The sequence below is a fragment of the Ptychodera flava genome, chromosome 6 (genome assembly GCF_041260155.1).
Source record: "Ptychodera flava strain L36383 chromosome 6, AS_Pfla_20210202, whole genome shotgun sequence".
NCBI classification, from domain to species: Eukaryota; Metazoa; Hemichordata; class Enteropneusta; family Ptychoderidae; genus Ptychodera; species Ptychodera flava.
In genome coordinates, this window is record NC_091933.1 from 29,818,672 (window position 1) to 29,836,566 (window position 17,895).

The following is a 17,895-nucleotide window of genomic DNA, read 5'->3' on the forward strand; positions in this document are numbered from 1 at the left end:
TCTGCATTGGCGATCTTGTGAGACTAATCTGTCTTTGTTCATGAAGGTGTACCGCTGTCAATGAGGCACAACAGTTTGATGTGAAATACACAGAGTTTTGAAAGGTGTTTTATAAAGTCAGTCATAAATATTTAGAACGCAAACTAGTAATTACGGAAATACAAGATATAATCTTTGACTGGAGAGGTTAAGTAGCTACCTGATAGGAAGATCGTGTTTCAGTCAAGTCAGGGGCTTCACAGGGGCCATCAGTGGGACAATATTGTTCAACTGTCCAATATAATTTGTAATGAGAGTGACCGCTCAATATAATAAGATGATTTCAATAGCTTATCCGAATGGTCTGAGAAACGATATATTCTCGTGTTTATGTCTTTCCATGTAAAGATCACCAATTTACAGAGTTTATAATATTAATGCACACAAACTTGAGACAACGATTCACAGTTGTAGAGATTTGGGCGTGACAAAAGACGCTGTGCTAAGTTTTGCAACCAAAGTTATTGCCATACTGATGCATGAATTTTACTGGGTATATTGAAAAAATGGTAAGATTGTCTGTGGATGCCTTTGCTAATGGTTTAAAAAGGTTTTGTCAGAACTAAACCAGAATATGCTGAAGTTTTTTTTTTCAGTTTTGGTAATATGTATTTAAATAGGCTAGAGGTTATTTACGGTAATTGTATTAAATATTTGTGCCATCTTATAAACTGAATATTTGATTATTAGATTATAAAGACCCGAGTGTTAAATTTTATTAACTATCTTAAATGTTTCTATATTTTGACCTTACATATTTATATAAATCTTCAAATACTCTTACCTTTAAACCTAATCCTCTTTTCAATTTACAAATTCTTTTACAATCAATGTGACAGAAAAGAGAATTCTCTGTACATGATGGCAGTTTTGTCTAGCATTTTAATCTCATTCTGAGACTACATAAAAACGCTTTCAGAGATTAGAAATGTTGATGTTTCTTCTTCGAGCTGATATTATATTTTGTTATGATTGTTCGTCACTCGTTATAACTACCACAAGACACAGTGTTTGATATACGACAATATACATATTATACCGGTTCTGTACATTTGTCAAATACATTCAGTATACGCATATGTATACAAATAAAATGCACCAGTACAGTGTACATGTACACTTGGTCTACAACAATGGGCTTTACGTTTAATCTTGTTCAACACACACATACACGTATCAACATATTGATATGTTCCATATACATAGATTCACGTTACTAATACCACTAATTTTGTGTTCGAAATACATCCTTACACGATACTAAAATCGATGAACACCAGTCTCGTTCTGAGGAACAAATCGCTAAATCGCTCCTGTTACCGGGTATTTGTATTTATACTACATCAAATCTGTGTTCGAGTTCAAAATAAATAAGAAACAAACAAAGATTTTGGGATTGAGATGGATGGATGTCGTTCTGCATCGTCCATCTCTTTTCTTTGTTATATTAGTCTTTTAATCGGATTCTGCATTATGATAATTGAGAGAATAAAACCAGACGAATGTCATTGGTACCCGACCGGCAGTTTCATTCATGTTTTTCGTAGGCCAAGAATTTGAGCTGTGAAACATTTAATATAATACCTTATAAATTTGTCATTTCCAAATCAAAAGTTTGCGCTTTTACTTTTTTTGATATATTTTAATTATTGTTGTTCCATAAGACGTTATTTTCCTATTTGCTGTAAGTATTTATTTCAAAGACAAATAATTACCCTTGCACACAGCGTATATTGTTCACATATACGACATCAAAATAAAAGCCCGATATTCAGTACTTTCCAATATTAACGAAACTATACAAAAGCAAATCATAATTCTAGCACACAAAGCATGTAGTCAGCAGCACGATAGGAGGGGTGGAACCTGACAAAACTCCATAAAAAAGTCAGTTGGACAAACACCAACTATGCCCTCAATGGCAAAGCTAAGTTTTTTACCGCTTTTGTTTTTCCATTAGACTTTTTGGCCAACTACCCCCTCGTGCATTCGAATTATTTGAAATTATTTGTTATGTAAGTAGAGGGATACCGATACAAATTTGAGGCATGTTTTTGTAGCTTGAATAAATTTACAGGTTCTTTACTACATCTTAAATATTCTGCAAATAGGATGCTCATTTATGTAATACTTAAATTAATCGATTCAATATTCTCGTTCTAAGGAACAGCTTTGATTGACACTGTTTTCAAAAGCAACTCCATTATCTAGCTTAAAAATCAGATTTAAAGTGTCAAACCTCCTTTGCAGTAACTTCGGCAAGATAAGAACAATATTGGAGGGTCGAATAAAGTCAATATCGTTTGACCGATTTTAGCCACCTGTGGTAGTCTAAAATGCATGTTAGAGAAGTGAAAATAATAGATGCAAACAATAATTGTAATGATAATATCTTTATTTCTGCAACCAGCCCAGAGTAAAAACGCGAAAAGACCTTTTCAATAAGAAAGATATAATTCGGTAGATAAAGAAAAAATAACAGTCAAAATATCTAAACCACATTCAAAGTGAAAATGTAAAAACACTGTTACAGTTTAATCTAATAAAAAACCATGACATCAAAAAGCAGAAATACAAAAAAGAAGAAAAGACCATTTCCACCACGTATTTTCTTTTCTAACAAATCAGACAAAGTTGTTCTAATCAAGACGTTTACACTCTCATTCAGTCTGATATAAAGACAGGCCGTCAAAGTCCCCTGCGTACCTTCAAATAAAGGTATACTATTCGACACGAGGTTGCAGTAATACTGATATAACTATCTACCCTACTCAATCATTAATGGTTTACATGTGATGCCAAGATCAACTAACGGGGTCGACGTCCTGTGCTGTAAAAAAGCCATTTCGAACACCTAGACATGCATGTTAACCAGGCACTAAAAGTACCATTCGAGAGGTACAAGCTTTGTTAACAGGCTTTTCGCTCAGCAGGTAAAATATTGGACTCGCTGAAGCAAATATATGTGTGCACAGTTATATCTTAGATCAATTATTTCACATTTTATTTTGCATAGCGGGTCTTCCTGGTAATAGCACCTATGGGGGCAGCCAATATAGAGGTATCTAAAATCACACATTCTTCATCCATATCAACGATACCTGATTTGTTCAATACAAATTAAGCTTAGTCTAGTAGAAAATGAATAACCAAAGCCGTAAAATGCTGTCAACAAAACTTCTTTAGATCTCGACGTACCGGCTGCAGTCCAGCGAGCTCAAATTGCCCTTTTGTCGCTAGCCTCTTACTCATCAAGCCATGCCTGATCTTCATATACCGTCTTTTTCACAGTTTATGGTATTTAATATACTCATGGTGTTTTCACAACTTTCTAATAGCGTTTCTGAATACGCTTATTCTTAAAATACCAACTCGCAATGTGTAAAAGCTGTCACTATCGTTGCCGCGCCGCCACATAGAGGTTGTGGCTCGGCGTGCCCTTTGTTAGTTGATGTTCACAGAACATTTTGTTTCAAGGGTGACAGCGGTAGATATATACAGTCTACATTAGCAGAGAATAAATAAATATCATTAATGCGTGTATATTGTGTTTAGACATTATAGAATGCTAGTCTAGTCATATCTAAAACATTTCTAGTTCGAATGCACAAGTGTTCCGTTTATGCTCCATTATTGACCCTGTAATAAAAGGTCAATCCTGTTTCGAGCTTTTTATAAAACGTATCGGTAGTGTATACTAATAATTATTATCAGCCATCAGTTTACCTTAATTTCATCTTGAGCTCATTTTGAGAAGATAGACGTCAACTGTAGGCAAAAATTATTCGATAATATATGAAATATTTTACTGGAAAGTGATACGTTCAAACACACCGTCAATAATGAACTGTGCAATTCTGTATGACATAAAATGATTCACATTGCGATATATCTCTTCTGTGACAGATCCGGATAACTCCATTGAACGTGTTTACACCATTTAGTGCAACTTAATTGAAGATACGCGCCGATAGCCGCACCTGAGAAGATTTATAATGAGTTGCATTGTTTGCAATAATTAAATACATGTTTCTGTGCCCTTGCTCGTTATTGCTTGTAGAAAAATATAATGTAATATGCTCATATATTAATATAAAATATCAAGTCGCAAAGTCTTCAGGAAAGCGTCGTGTGCCTTGTTTACTGAAGGCCCAAATAGGTTGTATGTCGCAAATGCAACATTCTGTATCATATACACCGTCTCGTTTCTACTGTCTACGGTAAAAACCGTTCACCATATTCTTGTGATGGAAACTTGAAGAAAAAGACGCACTCAAACGTATCAAACATTTGTTTCTCTATCCTTTCACGTTACTCTCATTTAGTTTACAAACATGAAAGACACTTTCACAGAAGGTACAAATGCAGGGCACGATATGTAGTTTGATAACTTTCGGTGTATATTTAAACTATAGTTTTGCAAACTGTAACATTTGAAGTGACGTAAAAAACATGTAATTACAGTCTCTTACGGGCTTTATTCTCCTTCACATCGTTGACGATCCGCAGAGCTACAGCCAACTTCTCAAAGCTATTACAATTTTGATTACGCTTTTGAATATCGCTAATTTTTGTGATGAAGCGAACTCTGAATAGGTTTTTCCAAACGTGCTTATGGTCTATAACGAACAAAAGACAACTGGGCATATAATGAAGGACGACCATCGTCCGTAATTAATGTTTGTTATCTTTCATGTTTATGTAATTGCGATGGTAACATTACGATTATGAAATAGATGACTACTTGTACACTTTCCCTGTGGATGATTAATGGAGACCTCAAGACAGCTTTTCGCGTTGCCATGGGATTTTAATTTGCATATGATTGGAAAAAAGTGAGAACAAGAAGGAGGAGCCAGTTCCATCGTCTTGCTTGTTGTTGACTTGGCCAGGTGAAATCGACGTGTCAAGCTTTTGCACTGCTTTTGAGGGATGTTTTTGTCACCGGTAACAATGTATTGCACTTAAAAACTTCTGTGTAGATCAACATAAGTCACCATGAGGGTTCCATTGATTTGGACCTTGGTAAGAGATACCTTTATTTTATGTCTTATTCTTCCTCTCTCATCGCTATGTTGTACCGTTTACGGAACCTTTACGATAATTTCTAGTTAGCTGCGTCAAGTGAATTTTAAATACCCAAGCACGAGTTCAATGAGAGCGCACGTAATAATCATTCTTGCTCATAACAATGATGGCAAACTAAGGTTCGTCAAAAATCCCCTATTTGTTGTTGATTTATAGAGTCAGGTTCCGAAGGTCAGCAAGCTAGCGTGATGTTGAACTTTGCTAAAGGGGATTATACAATTGACATTTTGAATACAACCAACGATCATCGTCGAACGTTACGTTATATTTGTCCAATAATCGTGAACTACGAGAAGTGGAAAGCAGAAGTATAACAAGTTGACTTAAGCGCTCTAAACTTTGCCCGATAACATTATTGGTCAGCTTTTCCTTCGTCTATTAAGTTCAGCTCAATTGGAAAGGGATATGATGTTTTGTTTTGAAAATTGTGAGACAAATGTATGAGATTGTATCCGAATTGACATTTGCATTAATCAGAAACTATCATTCTCTGATTTGTCAACCTAAAACTGAATAACTCGCTAAATGAAGTTTAGATTATTTTCTCACTGACTACTTTTCCTTCAATACGACATTTTGATAAACGATCAGAACACTGCGATTGTCTATTGGACACTAAAGGTACTCCAGTGTACTAATTTTTGTATAGAAGTTTATCAATATCACTGTTTTTAACATGGCGTCGAAAATGATCATCACGCGGTAAATTATCAGTTGAGTTTGACACAATCGTATGACAACTTCGAGAGCTGTTTTGATGAGCATTTTATATTTAACTTAAGCCTATTTATGCCTGTTTTATGATCGAACACCTAAATAGTTTGATAGCTAGCCCTTACTTTGTTAATATCGCGTAGACACATATAACACTTGCTGAGATTAATATCAAGATACACCTAGACAGGAATCGGAATAACTTATTCACGTCATTAAAATCCACATATATAGGGAACACTATGAATCAGTCTTATGGCGCCAATATTTTGGAACGGTATTTTTTATCCATCGCATCGTTTGCAAACGCTGCCACATCGAAAACTGGTATGCATTCCGTTCTTCGTGCTCTCAGGAATTCTATAATTTTCAGCCGCGATTCAAGGTCTGTATTTTCCTTAAATTGTTACTACTGGTAAGTGCGCACCTGTTCTCGTGCATACATCTTGAGCCACAAAATCTTCTCTGGCATTCGCTTGAGTCAATAATCAGCCAGGATTAAAGCTATGTAAAGAAAGTTTGATGTGACAGCGTCTCACGTTAGACGACCTATGAAGGATCAATGACTCGATGTAATGATGCTGGCTTACCTAAATATATTTGCAACTGGAATATTTCGAGTTTTTCAAAGTTCTCCAATTGTGGGGAAGTTTCCTGGCTAAAGACGAGGAATTTTCCAATGTTGTTGTGAATTTTCTGTTGTACATTAATGCAAACAAAACGAAAAAGTATTTTATTTCTGAGTTAATACACGGAACCACACCGATTGAAAGCTGTGCTCTTCGGCGATTTCATAAACGATTGAATTAGCATAGTACCGCTATGCTGGTATGGAATTTAAATGTAAAAATGGAACTCAAATCAGGTCCAATAATCATTATCATTCAAGTTAACTATGAAATTTACCAGGTCCAAGGAATATATCGAAAATGACAAAGGCAATAGGGTCATCTTGAACCACGAAATAGTGGTAGTACCAGGTGTCCGGAATGGGTAAGCGTACCCTGCCAGCTAGCTGCACCCGTCAAGATTGACCCAAAGTGACAAATCCATTGTTATTTGGTGAATTCACCAAATTACTTTTATGAGTCAAAATATGGTATGCTGTCACTCATCATTCGAGAAAGACAGGTCATATTTTGATACAACATCTCCGTATATGCCATAGAACTTCTTAAATGATTTCACTAATCTACTTTCTGTGAATCCTTGCCTCACTAACTTTTGAGCTAATAGGCTGTGTCTAACTCGAAAGTCTTTATATGAATTGCATGCTCTACTGTATCTAAGGGGGTGTGAAATATACACACCATAAGCTGGAGATGATGGTATATTGCTGGACAAAAAGGGAAAGTTTACGATTTCAAAATTGAAATCGTCTCTTTCGTCATACAGCTTAGTATATAGTGTAGTTTGTCTAATTTCAAAAAAAGTTAGGGTATGATGCCGAGTCCACACTTTCAGTTGTTTCTTTTATTTCTATATGATCTGGGTAGGTGTGGTGTAGCTAATTGGATATACCGGGATTGTTTAAACTGATGAAATCATCAGTATATCTGTGGGTGTTGTTAAATCGCTTGGCAATCCTTTCACACCCAGATTTCTGAAGTGATTGCATGAACTCTGCTCCATACGAATACAAAAATAAGTCTGCAAGAAGTGGGGCGCAGTTTGTGCCCATGGGAATGCCTATGGTTTGCCTGAATGTCATGCCAGCAAACTTGATAAATATGTTTTCAATTAGGAAATATAGCATTTGAATCACTTCAACATCACTGTATTTGAGTTTGGCATCGCTGTTGTTGGTGAAATAGCCCAAGTTGCGCTTGATGGCAATGGCATAAAAACAACGCGAAATTAATATCTGCAATTCAACAGATTTATTGGAATGAAAGATAGGGTCAAAGTGAGTGTAACACGAAATCTCTTGTTGTGATAAGTTGTTTGAATAACTCAGGCCGATTTCATTTCACGTCCTCTAATAAAAATGTCCACTCGGAATCTTACCGCTCGAAAAAATGATTTTATGATATATTTTATTCTAATTACACAACACAAGTCGTACACCGAGATAAAATTATAACAATCTAATGGGAGCGAGTATTTCACTTATGATCGGCTATTAAACACACTAAGAAAGAAATTGTACCCACCCCTTAATTTTAACTACAGTGCCTATGTAAAGGATTAACCTCCAGACCTTATAACTGGATGTTCATAAATTTGATACCCTTCAAAATTGGCAATGTGCGTTACTTGAAAGAAACGCTTTTTTATCTAACTCTCCAAGTTTGTAACGCATTTAAATCTTAGACTTTATTCTAAATTACACAAATACTTGCCACAACAAAAGCACAGTTAGGTCGCAATAAGTTGGAAGTTCGTTGTCGGTTCCCCGAAGCTTTCGCTCCTGCCGGGAGAAATTTAGACACTTAAAGAATGTCGACAATGTTGTATTGAATTGTAGGATGAACCCAATATAATGACAATGTACCTTAACACAACTACGGGCTTTCAGTTCTGCCTTATGTTAGTTTTAAAAATGTGACAAAAATTTATCGGCTACGCGGATACTGAAAATTACATTTCGCTTTATAGCGGATGAAAGTGACTTGTACAATTCTCATCCAATATTTAAGTACAATTGAAAACGCCTAATAGCTGAGACAAATAATTCAATATGCAATGCCCTGGACATAAACTAATTTCATTCTCATGGATGAGTAATATTAGGACACTGAACCTATCTAACAGTCACTCCTTTCGTTGCGAAAAAGGATTTTCTTAGGGAGTTTTTAATATTACTGATAGTGTGAGTGGACCCCCAATGTTACCAACAATTTGAACAAATTTTCTTTCCTGCCGTAATATTTGTCTGAATATATTTTTGATCCGAAAAATGCCGTCTAGTTTGCTGATAGTTGTTAATGACACTCTGTTTTTGACAGCCACAAACTTTCAACTCTTAGATGTCGTGACGACGACGACCATAGATAAGCCGTTTCCTCATTCATAGAGAACAAACGGAAACAGTGGCGAATTGGAGCTTGGTTCTTCATTAATTGATGGAATCAGAACAAATGTCAAATTAAATAGTAAATTTGTGGCCATGTAAATTTTTTAAGTCAAAGTGAGTTGAAGTGAGAGAGCTGATATCAGCAATAAACGTCAACTACTCATCTGACCTTCCTTAACTCATCAAATTGTTATGGTATATTTGGTCATCATTTGTATCTTACTATACACACAGAAAATCCAGCCAAAGCTAAATTCCATGGGAATCAAAATTCAATATTCGTCCCCAGCAGCAAACATGTGAGGTCAAACTCTTATTTTATCCACTGTCTCGCAAGCGACAATTTACCTAGCGGCACGGTACGATCATGTGTTCCTTTCGCTGCACGGCCTTCCACCAACACACAGCATCATACGCAGGCTATTTAACACTGCCACCCAACATTAATCTCACCAATAAAATATATGAAAATTTGCCGTAGGAAAAAATTGAATGGTGCGAAACATGCAAAATGTTGCCCATTTTAAAAAGGGTGAATGCGGAAAGAGGCCAAGCAACTTTTGAATAATGTAGCAGGCTTTGCAAGTCGTTAAAATATCTGGCTATATTTAGCAGTTTAACAAGCATGTGTCGAAGTGATAATGGCATGTTGCTTCCATGGTAACTCGGCTAATAAGAATATAGTGTCATTTTACTGCCGATGTCATTTAGTTTGTCACTCGAGCATGACTGTGTCTCATAATGAGAATTTAACAGCGTTTTCCAGCCCGAAGATCCATTATCACAATTGAACGTTTTATTCATGGTTGACAGCGTAGGCCTAATAGTAATTTGTCATACAGAGTATTTCATAGCGAAAGTTGTAGAAAGAGTGGACAATGACCGTCCAGTACCGTGAAGATATTGTAAGAAATAACCAAGACAGGGCAGATCAGAATAAATTCATGACCGACTAAGAAACGCCAGCCAGAAAGAACAAATTGAATGGACAGAAAAGACAAGCCGACTTTAAGGTTGTTATTTTGTTAACCATATCAATTTCACACGTTCGAAATAAGAGGGTTGCAGATGTGACAGACTTGTTTTACATGCTTTGTATACTATATTCTGACAACTAATCTTCCTTAGTAATTACTTACCAAATGCACATTAAGTTGAAATCAAGTACAAATTGCCTGTCATATTACTTTACCCTGCCCAATAGAATGTCGAATGTCGAATAGTAGGGTTAACACTTTGTAACAACAATCTTTCTCAACACAACGACAGTCTTTCAGTTCTGCCATATGTTAGTTTTCAATAATAACCTATATACTATTAAATGTAAAATTTTTACGGCTATGCAGTTACCGATAAATTACTTTTCGCTTTATAGTTCATGAAAGTGACTTGTAGAATTCTTATCCAATAGTACAAATAAAACACCTGATAGCTGAGATTAATAATTTCATATGCAATGCCTTAGACATACACTAATTGAATTCTCATCTCATCAGTAACATTAGGACGACTGAACCTATCTAGTGGACATGCCTTTCGTCGCGAAAAAGGATTGTCCTAGGGAGTTCTTAATATCACTGATGGTGTGAGAGGACTCCCCATATTAACAACAATTCGAACAAATTTTCTTTTTTTGTAGTAATATATGTCTGCATTGTTTATTTTGAATCGATATAAAATGTAATCCAAAAGCTTGCTGATAATTGTAAATGACACTCTGTCTTTTTTTACAGCCACAAAATTCCCGCTCCCGTGTAAAATTGTGATTCCCCTATCATGACGAAGACTATATATAAGCCGTTTACTCATTCATGGAGACGAAGAGAAACAGTAGCAAATTGAGCCCCGGTTCGTCATTAATAGATGGAACCAAAACAAATGTAAAATTAAATAGCAAATTTGCGGCCATGCATAATTTAATATTTCTACACAAAAATGAGTTGAAGTGAGAGAGCTGATATCTGTCAACTACTACCCTCCCCCTCATCTGACCTTCCTTAATCTATCAAACTTTTATTGTCTATTTTTTGGTCATTTACTTCTTACTCTACACACAGAATCCAGCTAAAGTTGAATTCCATGGGACTGAAAGTCCGATATTCTTCCCCAGAGCAAACAGCTGTCTAAATACTTATTTTATCTATTATCATGCGAACAACAACTTAACTAGCCCTGCGTACGATGCTGTGTGTCTCCGGCGTTGTACGGCCTCCCACCAACACACAGCATCGAACACAGGACTATAGCTAACCCTACCACTCAATATTTATCTCACCGATAAAATATCTGAAAATTGGTCGTAGTACAGTTCGTTTCAGCTGAAAACTGAATGGTGCGAAACATGCAAAACGTTTTCCATTTTAAAAAGGGTAGATGAGGACAGAGGGCATTGGCAAGCAACTTTGAATAAATGTAGCAGTCTTTGCAAGCTTTTAAAAATCATGCTATATTTAGCAGTTTAACAAACATGTGTCGAATTGATAATGGCCTGTTGCTTCTATGGTAACCCGGCTTATACGAGTGTAGAGTCATTTTATTGCCGATTTCATTGAGTTTGTCACTCGAGCATGACTATGTCTCGTATTACTGATTAAAATTTAACGGCGTTTGCCAGTCTGAAGACTCATTATCACAATGGAACGTTCTATTCATGGTTGGCAGTGTAGGAGTAATAGTAATTCATAACACGGCATTGGCATGATAATACATACAGAGTATTTCATAGCGAAAGTTGTAGAAAGAGTAGACAATGAGAGTACCGTGAAGATATTGTAAGAAATAGCCAAGTCAGGATAGATCAGAATAAATTCATGACCAACTACTAGTAAGAAACGCTGGCAGGAGAAAAAAATTGAATAGAAAGAAAGAAAAAGTCTGCATTAAGATTGCTATTTTGTTAACCATATCAATTTTACATGTTCGAAATAAGAGGGTTGCAGATGTGACAGACTTGTTTTACATGCTTTGTATACTATATTCTGACAACTAATCTTCCTTAGTAATTACTAACCAAATGCAAATTAAGTTGAAATCAAGTACAAATTGCCTGTCATATTACCTTACCCTGCCCAATAGAATGTCGAATGTTCACATGTAAATTGGTATTGAACGTAACGGAAACTTACAGCGGAATAATTGTTGTGGTTGCTGGAAAAATAGTTGCACTTCTCCGTTATTCTTATATATAATCCCATGAACCTTTTCTCTCTGACGTCATGGTAAACGAGTTCGGCTCGAAGTTGTACGGCGCCGCGCAAAACAAGAGTATACAATGACGTAAAGCAGGGGAAATTCCATGGGATTATATATTTATCACATGAATTGTCTTTTTACTTTTGTTTGAGGTGGATGGATCAAAATTATATAGTTGAGGATTGCATTATTGTCTCGAGCTGGGTTTTATTTCCTGGTATACTTTTATTTAATGAGTAAAACGGCCCATCGCCATGGAGATATGCAAGTGATTACTGGGGACTTTCATTCATTAATCCGATTAAGTTAAAATTTTGATACACCGAATGCCATCTCAACCAATCAGACATACCGATTCGGTGACATGAACTTGTCAATCATAGTCTCGCGCTGTCCCGACGGCAAAGGAAGGCTACCATCGGCTGGCAAGGGGCTTCATCGCGCTAGCGCCGTACTATAATTATAGAGTTACTTAGAATATTTTCAAACATATTTATGAAGGGAAGGTAACAACAAGATTGAACCAATAGTTCTTATTCTAGAAGGTGTCGTTGTTTTTGAATATCACAAGCTTACGATCTTGACGAGCTCGAAAAGTTCAGTTCGAAAGCAATCACTGTGACCAAGACTGAGTATACGTGGCCACAACGTGGGCTGTCACTAACAGTCGTTCGTTCTCCGCCGGTGTCAACACGTCTATCCCGATCCCGGTCGTCAAAATTTATGTCTTACGAACTTTGATCTTTACAGTGACACATATCTTGATGTAGATATCTTCAAATTTTGTCACTTGTCACTTCTGTCGTCCAAGTCCGACTTTCGATGTTACATCCATAGCGCTGCACTGCAGAGTTCAGGCTACAGCTATAGCTGACAGCTGATGTCCTCGTTAGAGCGCTACTTTTCAAGTTCGATTCTGATCGAAGAGTTTGCGGATTTGTTTTATGTGATGAAGGCAATTTATCACTGTACCGGAAGGCGGTAAACATATGAAAAACCCGAATACTCAGTTTGGTATACGATAGGGACCTTAACAGTGAAACTGCACTGAAATAGGTTCGTGAATCTGAACGAGTTGACGTGGCTCTCATATAAGTTGTTCTCAGTTGTGTCGGAATCAGATGAGGAATCCCTAATCTTGACTTGTGGCTTATCAGATTGATTCTGGATCAAAGCCAGCATTTGAAATTAAAAGGTAGATTTGTTAGCTCAGGGAAGATTCTGCTATGACAAATCTGAAAAAATCTTTACTCGCACCTTGGTTAGTTTTATGAATTCTTATGAGTCCTTATCCAATTTTATGCATGAATACATCGGTAGCAGTATTTTAGGATATATAAAATACTTCTTCATCCAAAACTTCTCACTCGCTGTTTTAACTGGACTAAAATACAGACACATACACCTTTCAGTGGATTAAAATCTTAACATACCCAAAGTACCTCCACTGGAGGGACTGTGACATAACTTTAGTTTAACGTAAAATGCGCCTCATGGACTGATACCTGGACTCGTAATATTTTTAAAGTGTCCCTGTAGCTGTAACTCTTGAAATTGTTGACCTGAAAAGGCTTTCTATTTTCTCTGGTGTTCTTGAACTTCTACAAATTTAAAGGATATACTCTTTTACTATTGAAAAATTAGAAAAATAAATTTAAATTTAACCGTTATTTTGATTTCCCACCATTTCAAATAACTGGTTATATTACAAAGAAAACAAAGCATATGATGTGATGGAAAACATTCAGCACTATGCATTGTATTGGACAACTCTGTTGTTTCTGTGAAGATTCGAATGAATATATGCACGACGTACAGTGTTTTTGCTTTATTTGCATGAGGACGCCATTGTAAGTTTGGGCAAACTTTTATTATTTGTCTTGCTAAAAATTGCACATGCAGTCCCTGTGGACAGTTTATTATACTTGTATAAATACTCCTCAATGAGTACATTCCCACGAACTTGTTTTATTTGGAAGTAAAATCATAAAAATAATGCTAAAAGATACAGATATTGGATCTTTAAATAATCTTCTGATCTTCAGCTTGCGTTGGCTCATTTTGAAGCTCTTGGAATAAAAAAAATTACCACTTTTTTCTGCAAAAATCGAAAATTTACTTTTTTTTCACAGATATATCCGCTCAGATATGCATGCCATTAAGAATTGTCCACATATATTTATTACTATATACAGTGTCACCATTGAGCATACAAATTTATCATCTCATCAAATTAGTCGTTTTATTATCTATAAAATTGTCATCATATTATGATTGCTTTGTATTTCTAAAGGTCACCACTGGTGTTCTGGCATTTTTAGCAGCTGCAGGTGAGATTAGAATAAAATTGATTAGACATGTGCACTGTTTATATGTCATCTGAAGTACTTGCATCTAATATCATATCGTTCATGCTTTCTAGTGAAAATATTTAGCTGAAGTTGTCTGCTTCAAATTAGGGTGCGCTGATGCCAACCAACACAACTGGATCAATTTCTTTAGATTTACGACACAATTAGCATTATTCATTATTTCGAGTTTCAGCAAAACTATCCAGAGTAGTAATGCTGGCACATATATTTTAGCTTCGAAGTTTAACTAAAATTGCAGGAAATAATAACAAATTAGTAGCAAAAAATGAATAATTTGATATCAATTTGTTGTTAAATATTGAAATGATAGATACATTTCAATCGACAATCAAAGCTTAACGTACAATATTGTCTATGTCTAATTTTTAGATAGTTTCTCGTAGTACGCTGAAATAGGTAACTATTCTCATGCTAGTTTTCTTTACATTCGTTTCTAAAATAGGTTGTACTGCAGTAAGCGGCACGATGATCAAATGTAGCATAAAATTAGCATAATTGAAATTACTTGAAGCCAACAGAATACTGTGCCTGAAGTAGTCCTAGTTTTGAAAATGTTAAAATGTTTATTTACATACCAGAGCGAACATAAGACTTATAATTGTGGTGTAAGACGCGGGAATCATTAACGGTATCCGTAACTTTTTGGTAGCAAAACGTTATTAAGCCGACCTTTTTTTAGTGTGTATTCATTTTTATATCCTTCTTATCCTCCTTTTTATTTCTTAATAATGTAGCGTCTGATGCGGTGACATCTACCATTGTATCTTCATCCGGAAAAAACATCAATTACACACAATGGAACTTACACAGAAGATTTGGTCTTGCTAGATACGAATGCGAAGAAAATGGCTGGCACTTGGCTACATTCTACTCAAAAGAAGACTTAGATTATGTCTACAGCGAACTTTGTGCAGCTGGTGTACAAGATGAAGTCTGGATTGGTGCCTCATTCAAAAACCATGCATGGCGCTGGGTAAACGATGATTCTTCAATTGACGTCAACATATTTCCAGAGATTCAAACCCTCGTTAGAGAACAGGGCAAAAGGATATGGATCAAGAAGGATGGATGTCCTGAATATAAACTAGAGGCAAAGGATGGTATGATAGAGAAGCAATTCATTTGTATGCAAGGTATATTATCTTTCACTCATCACTTTTGTTACATTAGTTTAATTTAAATGAGATGGAATAAGTCGCGGTGGACATAAAAATGGAAACAGGGATCATTTAAAAAAGATCTATGTTACATATTGACATCTTATATCCAAATATGACAAATCTGTTACTGAGATGATGATAGACAGTCTTTTTGGCTTTGACTCAGAACAGTAATTTGGCAACCACCTGAATTACCGTACAATGACTTTATCACTTTAGTTCAATCTTGACGGGTGTCGCATGCTAGCAGGGCACGCTTACCAATTCCGCACACATGGTACCACCACAGACTTAACTAGTGGTTCAAGATTGCATTATTGATTTCGTCAGTGTTTTTTTTTTTTTTTTTGTAGTTTTTCTTGTTTTTTGTACTGTTTCTTGACCTAATCATTTACTTGCCTTGGATGATAACGATTATGGAATTGATTTGATGCCATATTATTCGTAACTATATGGCTTTGACAATAATGTTTTCAAAAGATGTGGCTTATATCATAGTAATTTCCCTCGTTAAGTTATTGATCCAGGTCTCGGTTTGGTAAACATGTTGGACATTTTCATTTGTGGGTGTTGCACGTCGTATGAGTCCGTTAGTTCCTGCTGTGGATCAACATTTTATTAAAAAGTCAAAGGTTAGCATTGAGGGAAGTCTGTATCAAATAATAAGTTCTCGAACTGGTTGGTGTCTGTATGTTGGACTTAAAAGATTCATTCAGACTTGAACTGTGCTGAGCTTATCTTGAAAACATGAAATAGCAAACATTTTACGAAGACTGTTGTAAATAGATGAATAACAAAGACAACTTTATGCCACTTATAAGCAGGAAGTTACTCAGCACCACAGGTCAGGGGTCTTCTGTTATTGCTTGTGCCTGCTGTAAAATGGAATACCAATTATGTTGTTTTGTGTCTACGTTTACAACTATTGTCTTACAAATTTGACCAAGTGTTATTGGATTATGGATTGGTATGATTGCGATTATTTACTACGACCAGGTCGATGCTCCTGCTGGTGGACATATTGTCCCCGAGGGCATCATCCACCTGGTACTTGTACATGATAATGAAGGACTGTATAAGAGATATATTCATACCGGCTGGGACGTCGCCGGGTTAACAAGGTCCCGAACAGCTACACGGGGCACAGTAGCTCAAAATCCGTGTGTCCCTCGGATTATCCTTCGGGATGTTACTAAGACATCATACGTGCAATCAGAGGGCAATTTTTATCACAGAAATGGAGAAAGCTACCAGACAATTAAACCATGCAAATTGCTACTGACGGACTGTTTAAAGTCATCTCCAGCTTGCGATTATACAGGTTCTATCACAAAGTGTGGTATTAAAAACTGCAAAACCTGTAGTATGCTCATCACTACAGAACAGTTCAGTAGTAGTTTGACAGGTAAGACCTATTCTACCAAATGTCTGGAACCTCTGAATTGCACAACAAAAAACGTAATCTATGGAATTGAGTGTTCATTGTGCGGGCTCATTTATGTTGGTGAAACAGGAAACAGCTTACGATCTAGAATGAACGGACATCGCAGTGGAGTGAATCGATCTTTGGATGTGCAACTTTATAAGCATTTTAACCAGGACGATCACTCCACTTTGTCTATGCGTGTCCGTATTCTTGAAAAAATATACCATCCAACCAACAGCCCCACACTTAGTTCACCATTCCGTAGACAGAGAGAATACCACTGGATTAGACAGTTAGGTACCGCAATGCCTTATGGTTGTAATGACAACATCAAAGATATAGGCAATCTCTCAAGTCCTGGTTGTTCAGAAGTGAATGTGATGGGCCTATTTGAGTCTTCTGTCCGTAGAAGACGTAGTCATGGACATAGGCGTTACCATCGGCCTAAATTGGATACATCAGCTACATCCAATTGCCATGACAAATTTCATGAACTGCTTCTTTTATTGCAGAAGCCTTTAGGTCTCCATCACATTCGTACTTCATTATTTGCTCTTTCCATCAAGGACTTGAGAAGGTTGCATGTCTATGCATTGGGATTGTCTTTGACAGATCCGAACAAACAACCGTACAGACTGGTTAGTATTATTGCTGACATTGCACTATACAGACTATACAAGCCTGTTCGTGCTGAACCTATGACTGATGATCATCGTCATTTCATACATCTTCCATTTACTAACAAAGGAATTGATGCCATTAATATCAGCAATATACTACACAACAAAAAGGTTACATCAACTATACCTGTATACTTTAAGAACCAGTCTGTACCTATTCTGTCATATCAATACACCAAGACAATCTCCAATAAAATATTCAATTACA

General features: G+C 36.2%; 1 protein-coding gene across 1 annotated transcript in view; it reads left to right on the forward strand.

The window, feature by feature from the left end:
• The first annotated feature begins 4,899 nt into the window (after window positions 1–4,899).
• Window positions 4,900–17,895, forward strand: part of LOC139135444 (adhesion G protein-coupled receptor L4-like) — a 53,442-nt gene continuing 40,446 nt past the window's right edge. Inside the window, exons 1-3 of the mRNA XM_070702827.1 lie at window positions 4,900–5,064; window positions 14,343–14,379; window positions 15,156–15,554. Coding sequence (XP_070558928.1) covers window positions 5,038–5,064; window positions 14,343–14,379; window positions 15,156–15,554 — 463 coding nt within the window. The 5' untranslated portion in view covers window positions 4,900–5,037. The remainder of the gene's footprint in view (window positions 5,065–14,342; window positions 14,380–15,155; window positions 15,555–17,895) is intronic.